The following is a 14965-nucleotide window of genomic DNA, read 5'->3' as shown; positions in this document are numbered from 1 at the left end:
TAGCCATCCCACATAGCATCCCAAGCACTGCTCCAGGTCCCTGCTCAGCGCTGTTATTTCAAGCAAAACAAAGAGGTCAGTAGAATATCTGAGACAGGAAGAGAGGCATTCATTAGACAATAGAGGAAAATGAAATTGCAGAGATGTGAACAAGTATTCTGAGAAAGGTTATGAAGTCAGGCCTCAACATTTTCATTTTCATTTTATTTGCCACGAAGCATGTTGTTCTCCTCTCACATTTCATGACATGGTGAAATAACTGAATAAGCATGTCAAGACATACTCATCAGGAAAACACACACATCTTTAAAGGAGTCAGGAGCTACTTCTGGGTCTCCCACGTGGGTGCAGAAGCCCAAGCACTTGGGCCATCCTCCACTGCTTCTCCCGGCATGTTAGTAGGGAGCTGGATCGGAAATGGAGTAACAGGGTCTTGAACTGGCATCCACATAGGATGCTAGTATTGCAGGGGGTGGGTTAACCCACAATGACACAATGCTGGCTCCACAAAAAAAAAATTTAAATGTCTTTCAATAGATATAGTGGTGCATAAAATATAGTATGTTCCTTCAAAAAATTATGTTGACAGTAAAATGAATGAGTGTGTGAATCAACCATGAATAAATCTCAAGAGCCTAATGATTAATAATAGAAGGATGCTAAATGATACTGTTTAGATTCTAAAATGCAACATTTTTCACTCACACACAGTAATTACATACACTAACTGTTTTATGTGTCAGATTTTCCTGATTTCACCAAATAACTCCGTTTTACTTTTTTCCCCTCTTCTGTAAGTGGAAAAGCAGAATGAAAGAATTACAAACACGCAACATTTACTAGGAAGGGGCTGCTGTTGTGGCAACATGAGCTAAACCGTGGTCTGTAGTGTCAGCATGTCCTGTTCCTGTGCCAGTTTGAATCCTGGCTGCTCCACTTCCAGCTCCCTGCCAATGTACCCGGGAAGGAGTGGAAGATGGCACTAGTGCATGGGCCCCTGCGCTCACCTGGGAAGCCCGACTGGAATGCCTGGCTTCGGCAGTGCAGCCATATAGGAGTGAATCAGTGGATGGGAGCTCTCTAGTTCTCCTCCTCTCCACATTGCTATTAAAAAAAAATTTTTTTTAAAGTTTGCCTTGGGGGCTCGGCAGCATGGCCTAGTGGTTAAGGTCCTCGCCTTGATCCCATGTGGCCGCTGGTTCTGGTCCCGGCAGCTCCACTTCCTCTCTATCTCTCCTCCTCTCAGTATATCTGACTTTGTAATAAAAATAAAATAAATCTTTAAAAAAAAAAAAGTTTGCCTTGGGTGTTTAGTTTCATTTGTTTTGTAATGGAAGATCTGTGGCAAATCTTGCGCAATGTACACTTGTTAAGTCCAAGGGGGATAGGAAGTCTGCACATTTGAAACATTTTACAATGAAAGAAAAATACAGTTCATTTTCTTTCTTCATAATTTGAGCAATATACTCATCTCCCATTATTCAGTTCAAATAATGTGAAGTATATAACATCATAGTTTGAGTATATAGTCAGACACATCTGAGTTTAAAGGCCAATAAAAACACCTGTTGTCTGAAAAGTGCATCTCCTTTACTCTGTTTATCTATAAGTAGGAAGAATAATCCAGGTGCTGTTTGGAGAATTAAGCAGAATTTTACATGTAAAGCACTTAGCTAAATGTTTAGTCTATGGTAATTATTTTGAAAAGGTTAAACCATGATTACATATTTGGTAAAATAAAAGATGATTATTTACTAATGATATAAATAAACATAAATGGTGGGGTTGGTGTTGTGGCACAGTGGGTTAGGCTGCTGATTGTGATGTCAGTATCCCATATTGAGCACACTTTTGAGCTCTGGTTGCTATGGTCCAGACTGGGAAGGCAGTGCCATGCCATTGTTGAAAAACAAACAAAAACAAAAACAAAAAAAAACAGGGCCGGGTGCAATGGCTCAGTGGCTAAATCCTCACCTTGCAAGCACCAGGATCCCATATGGATGTTAGTTCATGTCCCGGCTGCTCCACTTCAGTTCTAGCTCCTGCTTGTGGCCTGGGAAAGCAGTCAAGGACGGCCCAAAGTCTTGGGACCATGCACCCGTGTGGGAGATCCGGAAGAGGCTCCTGGCTTCAGATTGGTGCAGTTCCAGCCATTGTAACCATTTAGGGAGTGATCAGGAGATGGAAGATCTTTCTGTCTCTGCTGTGTAGATTTATCTTTTTTTAAAAAAAAAAGGTAGGGGGAAGGTTTTGAGACTGTCTCGGCGCTCTGGAAATCAAGCATTTTGGTGAATGCACTAGTGTCTTAATGGAACTGAAGAAAATATTTGGAGGGGAAATGTGAGTAAGTAAGGGGCCGGGATAAGACTCAGCGGTCCCACCTAGTGCAGGGCTGCATTGAAGTCCTGCCTTGGGTCCCTTAGCCCCTGTGCCCAGGGTCGGGATTGATGTCCTGGCTGCTGCACTTCAATCCTGCTCCCAGCTAATGCACCTGGGCAGGAGTGGAAGTTGGTGCACACAGGAGAGATCAGGATCCTAGCTTCAGCCTGTTCTGGCTGCTGGTCATTGTGGATCCCTGGGTAGCGAACCTGCAGATGCAAGATCCGTATATCTGCCGCTTTCTAAGTAACTCTAAATTTCAAAAATAAATCAATGTGTTTTTGAAAAAAAAAAAAAAAAAAAGGAACATAGCAGTGCCCGCCACACTGACTTTGTCCCGCCTCGCCTCCCGGGCGGCCCCTGCCGGCCCACACGCAGGCGGGTGTCCAGGCTCCAGCGGCCGCCCGGGACGGGCTGAAGTGCGCTGCTGGAAGTCGCCCTGCCTCCCCGAGCTCCCCGAACTCCCCGGGTCAGTCTCCCTTAGAGCTTTCCACATTCCCATCTGGCTTATTTGAAATATGCCGCTGCTCTTCTCCCTAGAACCTGGCCAGGACCTTCCCTAGGGGTGCCGGGGCAGTGGGCAGGAGGCGGACCTGAGCCGCCGGCTCTCAGCAAGCAGGGAAGGTGGGCTAGATCCGGCCTTTCCTGAGGGTCCTCGTCCCCAGGGTGCTCGGGGACGGTCGCTCACCCGCTCAGCTTGAATGCCTAACTGCACTTGGCTCACCCGTGCAGCTTTCCTGAGCTTTGGACTTTCACCGCCTAGCTTTCAGTTACGAGCTCCCACTTGGCATTACCCGGTGGGCAGCCGAGGCTCCTTCCCATTGGATGCTGCGTCCCGCCGAGCACAGCGTCCTCCAATGGGAGGCGGAATCCGGCTAGCCCTCATTTGCATAAACGCCACTATATATCTCTAGACTTCCGCGCCGCAGGTTGACAGCCAAGAAGCTACCTTGGCGGTTAAGTCGACGTTCACAACCCAGCGGTAATTCATAGCTCTGTAGCCAAACGTCCTCAGTTTAGGAGGCAGAGAGCTCCCGATTAAGATGGCCAGGTCCGAGAACCTTTTCAGGGTCAGCGTGTGGAAGCTAGGGTGTAAAAGGACTCGGCCCCCGCTTTCATTACACCATCCAGTCACCATTGCCCTGAGCCCAGCTTGCAAGCTCGTCCACACTAAACTCTTACCCCATGAGGGAAAAGCTCTTCCCACGCGACACCCCCACCCTTCACCCAAGGAGGTGCGGACCACCCGCCCGCACCCCGACAGCGTGTGTACAGCTCTTTTGTTGAAGTGTTGGGGGGGCCCTGAAAAGGGCCTTTGGGAACTCGGGGGCTGGAGGGAGGCTCAGCCGCCGAAGCCGTAGAGGGTGCGGCCCTGGCGCTTGAGCGCGTACACCACGTCCATGGCCGTGACGGTCTTGCGCTTGGCGTGCTCAGTGTAGGTGACGGCGTCGCGGATCACGTTCTCCAGGAAGACCTTGAGCACCCCGCGCGTCTCCTCGTAGATGAGCCCGGAGATGCGCTTGACGCCCCCGCGGCGGGCGAGGCGGCGGATCGCGGGCTTGGTGATGCCCTGGATGTTGTCCCGCAGGACCTTGCGGTGACGCTTGGCGCCGCCTTTGCCAAGCCCTTTGCCCCCTTTGCCGCGGCCAGACATCTCGAAGGACTGAGTGAACACTCACGAAGGCTAAAGCGCGAAGAGACTGCGCGGCGGCGGGAAAGCGCAACCAGCCCGTATATTGCTGTGCTGCGGACCTGTTTGAGAACGGGCAGAAAGTGGGCGGGTCCCTAAGCCCCGCCCTCGGGGACTTTCCTCCCTACCCAGACAAAGCGGGAAACATGCCGTGGCAGGTGTTGCAGTTTGTTTTTTTGGGAAAAAATGAATGGAGATGTTTTCAATGTAAATCCAAGTACCTATGAAACTGTGTCACATAATACAGTGTAATTAATGAATTAAAAAAATTTGAAGATAAGTAACCTTGATATTTTCGAATGTGTATATAATGTGACGGGATAGAATCACATGTTCTCAACTGCAGAACTGGACCCGCTCGGCGCCGGCCCCTGACGCACGTCCCTCCTTTGCTTGCCAGACCTTTCCCACGCCCCAAGAACTCAGTGCCGTTCCTGAATTAACGAGAATATCCGTAGCAACAAGCAAACTTTAACAGTTCACTAGATATTCCTACGCATTTTCACCTATGGATCTTAGGGTGGGGAGAGAGGAAATTATTTTTTCTCTCTTTTGTAACCCTACGGAGATAGAAATAAAATGTTTTCAATAGCCTAGCCCGATCCCACCTGCCGCCTCTGCTTCCCACTGTTACTTCTGTACATTTTCGAAGAGATAAGAATCGTGCTAGTACACTGATTTATTTGTATTTACTCTTCTAAGACATCAAGCCTAGAATATTTTCAAATTAGAAATCTTTGCTTGCCAGAATAATAAAAAAAAGTTGTGGCCAACGTAATGTTTTTTAAAATTGTTAAAGAGCTTCCCTTTGTATAGACATAAATTTATTTTTTAAAATATTTATTTATTTTTATTGGAAAGTCAGATATACAGAGAGGAGAGACAGAGAGAAAGATATTCCATCCGATGATTCACTCCCCAAGTGGCCACAACAGTCGGTGATCAGCCGATCCGGAGCCAGGATCCAGGAACCTCCTCCAGGTCTCCTATGCAGGTGCAGGGTCCCACGAGGGTGCCGTCCTCTACTGCTTTCCCAGGCCACAAGCAGGGAGCTGGATGGGAAGCGGGGCTGCCGGGATTAGAACCGGCGCCCATATGGGATCTCTGCGTGTTCAAGGAGAGGACTTTAGCTGCTAGGCCACCATACCAGGCCCTAGACATAAATTTAAACTAGTGGACAGAATGCTTCCCAGGGACATCTTGTTATAAACTGCATCAGAAATTTGCATGCCCATTTATTCCATGTATTGAAGAGTTAATAGAGGCTCACAAATTTAATTCATCTTCCAAAGAACACTGAGGTGGGTAGGGGAGTTAGTAACATCAGCTCACGTGGCAAAGGCAGTGTGCACCCAGGATGACCGTATTAACCGTAACAGCTTGCTTCTTGCTTAGCCTTATGAATCTCTACCATGGCTTAGTCCTTGTGCAAAGATTAACAACAGACATTTCAACACTTGAAAACAGTAGTTTTCGCAAGATAGAATGGTTACTAAAACAGTAGAGGTCTTCGCACACAATTCTAAAATTTATATCTATCTATCTATCTATCTATCTATCTATCTATCTATCTATCTATCTATCTATCTATTTATTGAGATGAATGAAATTATCTCCACGAATTGAAGCAAAAACGTAGCAGCGAACGTTGAAACCTGAGCTCCCATCGTTTTCATCCGGTTTCTCACAGCGGAGCGTTCGGGCCCCCCTGAGTATTCATATGGCCGGATATGTAAATGAAGCGAAGGCGTTTGCTCTTTTGATTGGAGACAACTGGAGGAGGCGGTTCCTTTGCCAGCACGCTGATTGGGAGCGGAGCCTGCCCGTCATTCGCCACTAAAGCCGAAAATACTGAGGCGCCCAATGGGAAGGCGCTGCCTAGTGGCCACAAAGAGTTTGTAGGCAGTTCCGGTGTGACTCGCTTCACTCCCGCACCGGACTTGGTTCCTTGTGTTGTTTTTTTTTTTTTTTCCCCCTCCTGGCTGGAATCTGAGGTGACCATGTCCGGTCGTGGAAAGCAGGGCGGCAAAGTGCGGGCCAAGGCCAAGTCCCGCTCCTCGCGCGCGGGCCTGCAGTTCCCGGTGGGCCGAGTGCACCGACTGCTGCGCAAAGGTAACTACGCCGAGCGGGTGGGCGCGGGCGCGCCCGTGTACCTGGCCGCGGTCTTGGAGTACCTGACGGCCGAGATCCTGGAGCTGGCGGGCAACGCGGCGCGGGACAACAAGAAGACGCGCATCATCCCTCGCCACCTGCAGCTGGCCATCCGCAACGACGAGGAGCTCAACAAGCTGCTGGGGAAAGTGACCATCGCCCAGGGCGGCGTCCTGCCCAACATCCAGGCCGTGCTGCTGCCCAAGAAGACCGAGAGTCAGAAGGCCAAGAGCAAGTGACCAGCCTGGACAGCTGGCTTCTAGACCCCCCTCTCCCGAAACCCCGCCTCGGCAGAGCCTCTCCTCAACGCCGTCCTGCGGTGGTGTGCATCTGGACTGTGCTGGAGGTCAGGGAGGGCCGGCGCCATCCCGCGGGGAGATGGACGGCGAAGGGGCCCGCCCGGGGGGACAGCAGCCAATAAAGTCGGTGAAAACCGTGTGGTCGAGAGCGCTGTGTGGTCGCCGGAAACTGGTGGGTGGCCCTGGGGGAGGGCAGGACATGGCAGGCGCCCTGGGGACCCCCATGAGCCCTACAGGTCATTTTGGGGCGTTAGGAGAACTTGAGGGAGGGGCGGAGAGCAGGTGCGCCATGGCAGACTCTGGAATCAGTTTTACTTACCTCTTGCCAGGGCTTCACCCTCCTGCCCTGTTAGTAGCCAGTCAGAACCAAGTTCCAGGAAGAGAACCAACCCTTGGGGAACTTGGCGTCACTGACCGTGCTTTCCAAAAGATGGAGTAACTTCCGTAGGCAGAGGCTGATCCTCGTTGGGGAGTCGATCTCGGCTTCAAAGGTTCTAACCCTCCTGGCTGTTGCGTCTTGTTTTGGGCGTCTGGTATGTTAATGGTGTGTTTTGCTCATTTCGCTTCTTTACCATGAAAGCAACAGCCAGTACCATGTGTAATACAGACGTGTGAGTCACGGGGCTGGACATTCGTCCCCCTGACCCGTTGCATAACTTGTGCTGCGCCCTTTACTGGTGAAGTACATATGTTGACGTGCGTTTAAGCTGATTTTCTCATTTCTGGCTTCATCATGGGTTTTGTCTTCATCTTATCCTCTTTGGGAAATTGGTTTGAGTTTGTTCCGCAGGAAAAAGCCAACTCGCCTGGCTTTGAGGGATTATTCGTAATCTCTTCTGTTCTCCCACTAGCTTCATTCCAGGAATGCTCAAAGTCTTGCTGGCACAGCCATGCTTTTATTAAACGTGAGGATGAAGGTTGGGCGAATCAGGTGTGGGCAGAGACACATTTCAGGTCAGGAATCTGCTACTGAGCCTCTCTGCCCCCGTTGGCCCTTACTGTTTTCTCCTCAGCAAACTTGATCCTGGCCCCCAGAGTTCACGGAAAAATCCCTAGTTGAGATTTCTCCTCTTGGGGTTCATCTTTCTTGTGAGTCAGAGTTGAAGTTTTCTGGGGCTTGGGGAATGTGGAGTGTAGGTGTCCCTCCTTAATGGGCTGTTTCCCCCGTGGACTTTATCTCATTCCCAGCATTTATTGACCATTAGGGATGTGCTAAGGGATGGAGCTGCAGCTGAGAAGGAACACCAAAACAAATAAGTCGTCAGAGATCAGCTTTCGCTGGCTCCTTGTTGTTTGTGGAGCGACCAAATGGTGGGATTACCCGTAGTGTGTGCTGGTCAGGCCACACATGGCCCTGTTAGAAGGTAGTCCACTGGCTCCTAATTCCTGAGCATGGACCCCACCAGTACCAGGATGTGGGCAGCTAATCACCTACTCCCTGCTGGGCTCTAGTATCTGCATTGAGGGGTTGAGATTGTCCATACATATCACGTGTTGCACATTGTGCACAGAAAGAAGTGCTATTTCTCCCGGGGAAATGTGCTTGCCATTATGGGTAACCACATAAAATAGAGCATTTTAAAAAATGTTAACCATTAATTCTTTTGTTACCACTTGGAGGCAGTGGGAGAAAAATATACACAGTTGACCGTATGCATGCTTTACATTGGCCGATTCAGGCAACTGCAGGTCAAAAGCAATTGGAAAAAAAAATAGGTCTTTGCTGACCTTGAAAAGTGTTTTCTTGTCATCAGTCCCAAAGGCTCTAGCAGCTGTTTGCCTGTGTTAGGTTGTATAAGAAATCTGGGCATGTTTTGAAGCGTAGGGGAAGAAGTATGTCCGTTGAAGGTCCTTTGAACACCTGCAGACTAGGGTACAGTCCCCTACAGACATCATGGAACCAGCTGGTTTTACATCTCAAGTGCTGGTTCTGACATGTGAATCTAATTTCCTGAAGATGAGAGGAATCAGAGATTGTTACTGAAATGGTGACGGAATAGGGCAAGAGACTGTGACCTTGCCTCTGAAGATTCCCCAAGGGGCTGTCTAGCCCCATAACTGAAACACAAGACAGGCGGGATACTTGGTGTGGTAACCACCCTGCTTTAGCCACACTGCCCTGGGATCCTTAGCAATCCTGTCTCCAAGTTCAATCTATCTCACTTGTCCCATTTGGGGGAGGCGAGTTTTTAGTTTTCTTTTTAATTACCGTCTTTAGTTGAAAGGCAGAGCTATAGAAAGAGATATCTTTCATTTGGTTTCCTTCTTAAATGATCACAACACTTGGGGCTGGGCCTGGCCTAAGCCAGGTGCCTGGAACTTCTTGGTCTCCCACATGGGTGGCAAGGGCCCAAGCAGCTGAGCCATCTGCTGCCCTTCCTGGAGCATTAGCTGAATTCAAACTGACTCTCCAATAGAAGATGCTAGAATTGCAAACAGCCCACTGTGCTGTAACCCTGGCCCCTGGGAGTCTTTTTCCCACGCCCACCTGAATAATTTGTTGGCAGTTAGAAAGGTGGGCCTCCTTCTGAATCAGTTGAGCCCATGACCCCTGATAAACGTAGGAGTGTTTGTTTAAAAGGTCAGGAGGCCATCTGGCGGAGGACTTAAGGCAAAAACTGGTGGGAAGTAAGCACAAGTTTTTAATGGATTTATAATTCATAGATTTGTTTATACACATGCTTGTTGCTACCAAGATAAGCCCTTCAGCGTGGCAGGCTGTGGCTTGGTCGGGATTTGCTTGATCTTTGTGTTTCCTGCATAGCCAGTCTTGCCTTTGTGTCCCAGAGAACTGGTCTGTTTAGTTTTGTCTGTCTGGGATGACCAAGTTTAGCCTGGCTTCATAGTTGGTGAAGACGGGCAGCCTGGTGCAGACCTTTCCAAGGCTCGAACAGTGAAGTTAAACAAAGGGCTGTCAAATAGTTCACCAAGGGGGAATGAAAGGTACATTCATTTCTGAAATCCATGTCCTTTTCATAATGCACATTTTTCATTAAGGTTTTGAAGATACCATATATATACATAATTTTACTCTTTTTTGGCAACAAAATAAATATCTTTTCACTCCATTTTGCCATGGACTTTTTGAAATGCCCTGAGTACCGTGGTGGTTACAAACTCAAGTTGCCTGGTATGAGATTTAGATTCTAATTCAATCTGCTCTTTTCTAGTTATCTGACTTTAGAAACATAATGTGGCTACCATTAGCCTCAGTTTCATCTGCAAAATGGGCCTGAAAATGGCTCAGGTTTTGTGGAAGATTCAGTGAGACAGTGTGAGTGAGGTTACCATGTACATTTCCATTCAATAACTAGTATCTTTATTCTTGTTTCCATGAGAAAGCATGGATAGAGTAAGAAGCGGTTGTTATGGATTCTGGTCAAACAGGTAAACCTGGCAGTCTGGTCCTCCTGTGACTTGAGTGGATGTCCTAGTTCCAGATGTCTGTAATTCTTTCCTCCCACCAAAGAGCCTAGTTTGGAATGAATGGCTTGGTCAGCGCAGCCACGCAGATTGAAAGTAGAACCCGTGTATTCAACATTCATTGAGTAACAGCACGTGTTACATCTGTGATTGGTTCCCAGCTGTTGAGAACTATTCTGATGGTGCAAACACACACTCGGAGAGAGGCAGAATGTAATGAGGGGATGCTGGGTGCGGAGAACTGGGGTTCTTGTGTCAGTGGGCAGTGATAGTTAAGGGTGTCAGTGAGCTGAGGGGCCACATACCTACAACTGTGTTTGAATTTGTGTCTAGGAAAAGCGATTTGGCCTGGAAATAGGATTTTTTTTGCTAAAATTTATTTTTGGGCCCGGTGTGATAGTGTACTGATTAAAGTCCTCACCTTTCATGCCCAGGATCCCATGTAGGCACCAGTTCTAATCCCAGCTGCCCCACTTCCCATCCAGCTCCCTGCTTGTGGCCTGGGAAAGCAGTGGAGGACGGCCCAAAACCTTGGGACCCTGCACCCACGTGGGAGACCCAGAAGAAGCTCCTGGCTCCTGGCTTTGGATTGGCTCAGCTCCAGCTGTTGCGGTCACTTGGGGAGTGAACCATCAGATGGAAGATCTTCCTCTGTCTCTCCTCTTCTCTGTATATCAGACTTTCCAATAAAAATAAATAAATAAATAATTTTTAAAAAGATTTATTTATTTTTGACATGTGTAGACAATGGGATGCTGGACTGTCTGACATTGTCTGTACCAACAATGTCGGGGTACACTTAAATAAGAGACTGATAGAATTATGATTCCTTATGAAGGACTACACCACTGTAGGAAAATGGGGAAAATCTGTCGAGGTGGGAGTTTGGGGGGTGGGAATCCCAGCCTATATGAAATTGTACCATTTAATTCAAAATAAAAGTATATTTTTAAAAAAGATTTATTTTTATTGGAAAAGCAGATCAGATTTACAGAGAGGAGAGACAGACTAGTATTTTTTTTTTAAGATTTATTTTTTTATTTTCTGTCTAGGGTCGCTTTTGTGGCTTGGACGTCATGCTTGTGATTGTGGAATTTTTTTTTTTTTCCTTCACACTTTCTCGATCTCTTTGTGTGGAGTTGCTGTTCTGTGAAATCATTTCAACAGAGCACCTCAGCCGTAGCTGTATCCGGTCTACTTCTAGTCAAAACAAGGCCGTAGCTGCTGGCCCTGGCAGTGGTCATCGCCACGAGTTGCTTTTCCCTTTCTCAGCAGCTAAGGAAATGGTGCGACACACACAAAAGGGGCGGCATGGCTGTGGGCGCTCTTGCCTGTAACTAACCATCAGGCAAAAGGAGCTGCTTCTCTTGCAATAGTTTAGGTCCACTCTTTTGTATTTCTAATGTACAGACCCCTTAACAACATGCGCTTGTTTGCATGCTGATCAAGGAACTGTTTCTCTTGAATTTGTCTTTTCCTGTGTGTCTTCATAGGGTAAGAATGTTCTGTAACTTGTGATTTCTTGCATTCTGAGTAATAAACCTTACTTGAAATTTGTGTTGTATTTGCATATACTTAACATAAATTTTACATGCCTGAATTCATGTATTAATGAACACTGTGATCACACCTGCCCTCCTTCCTAATTCCTGTCTCCCATCACCCTGACTAAATAAACACAAAGGCAAGAAAAATCAGTGATGTGGTCTCTTTAGTGGAGCCCCTTGAGCCTAGAGCTGGACAGAAACACAAAGTGCTAAGAAGGGATTTGGAAGGACAAACTTGTTAGTTGTTGCAGATATAACGTGAGCAGGTGCCCACTGCCTTGGGGGAAGAATGTCACTGGACCTGTCATGGCGTGTCAAATGTGACTCCTTTTGAAAAGATGTATTTATTTATTTATGATGTATTTATTTTTATTGGAAAGGTTTATATACAGAGGAGGAGGAGAGAGGAAGATCTCTGGTCCAATGGTTCACTCCCCAAGTGGCTGCAATCTGAGCTAATCTGAAGCCAGGAGCCAGGAGCTTCTTTCGGGTCTCCCACGTGGATACAGGATCTCAAGGCTTTGGGCTGTCCTCAACTGCTTTCCCAGGCCACAAGCAGGGAGCTGGAAGGGAAGTGGGGCCACTGGGATTAGAACTGGAGTCATATGGGATCTTGGCATATTCAAGTTGAGGACTTTAGCCGCTATGCTATCGCACCAGGCACTAAAAGATATATTTATTTTTATTGGAAAGGCAGATCTGCAGAGTTTTAGCAAGAGAAAACCTAGCAGATGGAATTCCTGTGGTTCCTGAAGTTTTCCTAAAAGCATTGCTGAAATAAAGTCTGTGCAGGTTATGGATTCCAGCCCGTTTGCCCGCGGATCCTTCACGAGACCCCTTGTGAGCAGTACAGAACTGTCTCCCGGCTCTTCCGGCAGCAGGAATAGGAGCATGGAGGGCTCGCCCCAACTTTACTTAAGTCTACTGACTGGTCCTAGCTCATCCTTACTGTAATTGCAAAGCACACTGGGAAATGCGGAAGGGTAGATGACATATTTTGGCGAGTATACTGTTGGCATTCCTGGGATCATTGTTTTTGCTTAGCTCTTATTCTTAGCTTCGCTTTATTTAACCAGCTTCTAACATAGAGCCTGCCAGTCAAGCAAGGTTCTTTTGAGTACAAGAACGACGCACGGAAGGCACCAATGCTTATCCTGTTAGCACATACATGCGAAGGGCTCCTAATGCTCCCGTGCCTGGAGCTGGATAGTTTCTGCCAAAGGAATCTTGTGGGTTGCGATAGGGAATGAACTCAGAATTATTTCTGTCCTCATATAACAGGAATTTATCGCTTTGGAGCTCTAAATTCAGTCTTCAGCACCTGTTCTGACAGCAGAATTCTTTTAGGCATCTTTCTATTGCGGGAAAACCTGAGAATGCGTTTTCTCAGTGTTGGAGGGGCACTACAGGAATAGTGTCTTTCCACTCACTGGACATCAGGTAAAAGGAGCCATTTTTAACCTTCTCATAGTAACTCAAGATTTTAAAAAATCAGTATCTGGTGAAAGAACTCTCTAGTACAAATATAGATTTAAAATACCCCTCTACTGTGATCTGCTTGGAGTGCGTTTAAGAAGTCTTTGGAGTAGGCCCAGCGCAGTAGCCTAGCTGTCAAAGTCCTCACCTTGCATATGCCAGGGAACCCATACGGGTGCCGGCTGCTCACGTCCCTTCTAGCTCCCTGCCTGTGGCCTGGGAGAACATTAGAGCACAGCCCAAGTCTGGGGACCCTGCACCCGGGTGGGAGACCCAAAAGAAGCTCATAACTCCTAGTTCTTGACTTCGGATCAACTCAGCTCTGGCCATTGCAGCTACTTGGGGAGCGAACAAGCTTTGTGTCTTTCCTTCTCTCTGTAAAATCTAATAAAAAGTAAGTACATCTTTAAAAAAAAAAGTTTTAGGAGCAGGATTTGGATTTGTTCTTGGCCCGTGTCCTACTTCTTTCTCCTTCAGGACATTCAACAGGGATTCTTCATTTTAGATTTGTTTTTATTGGAAAGGCAGATCAGATTTACAGAGAGAAGAGACAAAGAGAAAAGATCTAACATCTGTTAGTTCATTCTTCAAACGGCCTCAATTGCCGGAGCTAAGCCAATCTTGAAACCAGGAGCCAGGAGCCTCTTCCAGGTCTCCACACGGGTGCAGTGTCCAAGGGTAGAAGCAGGGAGCTGGGTGGGTAGTGGAGCAGCTGGGACACAAACTGGTGCCCATATTGGATCCCAGCATATGCAAGGTAAGGATTTAAACACTGCAGCATTGTGCTAGACCCGACAGGCAGTTTTTGAAGGTGTTTTCTTTTATAGTAAGTTGCCACGGGAAAAATGGCCTTCATAAAATTGATATGGCTGTTCTCTGTAGATGGTGCTTACATAACCAAACTGTACTTCGGAGCTATGCTTTTTCCTTCTATATGCACAAACTTTGGCTGTCTCCTTTCTCTATCCCATTTTCTAGCATCGTGGTTGCTTTGGCCAGTTCTATAATAATACAGCTAATTCTCTTCATCCTTGAATTCTTATCTTTGAGATTCTATGGATGAAATGTATTTTTTCTTCAGAATAGTTCTAAAACCAAAACTTTCTTCTTAAAAAGTATTTATTTTTATTGGAAAGTCAGATATACAGAGAGGAGGAAAAACAGGAAGATCTTCCGTCCAATGGTTCACTCCCCAAGTGACCGCAACGGCTGGAACTGAGCCAATCCGAAGCCAGGACCCAGGAGCTTCTCCTGGGTCTCCCACACAGGTGCAGGGTCCCAAGGCTTTGGGCCATCCTCCACTACTTTCCCAGGCCACCAAGCAGGGAGCTGGATGGGAAGTGGGGCTGCCATTACATGAACTGGTGCCTATATGGGATCCTGGGTGTGCAAGGTGAAGACTTTAGCCACTAGACAACTGTGCCGGGCCCACCTTGCTTATTTTTAAGGTCAGGATATCTAATAAGGGAAGCACAGTGAATAGAGGGTCAAGGAAAGCTGTTGATCCATTGTAGTCTCAAAGTAGGCCTCTTATTGCTGTAGGACCATTAATCCAATAGTACATGTTTTAATATGCTACAAAAACAGGTTAAAAAACGTTTTTTTTTTTTTTTTAAACAGGTTTATGACAGTTGTCAGATTATATCCCAATTACCAACTAAAAATATCAGCATTGCTAAGGATAGTACTTAAGATTTCTACATAGATTATAATTAGACTGGGCATTTCCTACAGAAAACCTCCCTTGAGGTGAGATGGGTGTTTCAGCACCCCGCCCACAGCAGGTCCTCAGTAACCACCTGCAGAATTCACCTTATCCCTCTTTGCCCCTCAATCTTCAGGTGCCCTGCTCCATCAGTTACCCTCTCATCCTCCACCCTCCCCTTCTCTAGCTGGCTAATGCCCACCTCGTTTACTATGAGGCTGATCAATCCTGTCACCCAGTCCTCAGCTACCTACCCCGGCCTTTGTATTCCATTGAACTCTCCCAGAATGCACAT

At 47.2% G+C, this 14965-nt stretch overlaps 2 protein-coding genes across 2 annotated transcripts; one reads left to right on the top strand and one right to left on the bottom strand.

Annotated features, from left to right (window-relative positions):
- Positions 1-3679: 3679 nt before the first annotated feature.
- LOC101524115 (histone H4) lies at positions 3680-4056 on the bottom strand. Its single transcript, XM_004592580.3, has one exon. The coding sequence runs from the start codon at positions 4031-4033 to the stop codon at positions 3722-3724; it is 312 nt and encodes a 103-aa protein (XP_004592637.1). The 5' UTR covers positions 4034-4056; the 3' UTR covers positions 3680-3721.
- Positions 4057-5960: 1904 nt separating this feature from the next.
- LOC101524346 (histone H2A.J) lies at positions 5961-6658 on the top strand. Its single transcript, XM_004592581.2, has one exon. The coding sequence runs from the start codon at positions 6070-6072 to the stop codon at positions 6457-6459; it is 390 nt and encodes a 129-aa protein (XP_004592638.1). The 5' UTR covers positions 5961-6069; the 3' UTR covers positions 6460-6658.
- Positions 6659-14965: the final 8307 nt, after the last annotated feature.

Source organism: Ochotona princeps, chromosome 27, assembly GCF_030435755.1.
Source record: "Ochotona princeps isolate mOchPri1 chromosome 27, mOchPri1.hap1, whole genome shotgun sequence".
Lineage (NCBI taxonomy): Eukaryota > Metazoa > Chordata > Mammalia > Lagomorpha > Ochotonidae > Ochotona > Ochotona princeps.
The sequence above is the reverse complement of the archived record's forward strand: the minus strand, read 5'-3'. Positions and strand labels throughout refer to the sequence as shown.

Bases quoted from the DNA above. Each gene is read 5' to 3' on its own strand.
- LOC101524346 (XM_004592581.2), top strand. From the start codon at position 6,070: ATGTCCGGTCGTGGAAAGCAGGGCGGCAAAGTGCGGGCCAAGGCCAAG.
- LOC101524115 (XM_004592580.3), bottom strand. From the start codon at position 4,033: ATGTCTGGCCGCGGCAAAGGGGGCAAAGGGCTTGGCAAAGGCGGCGCC.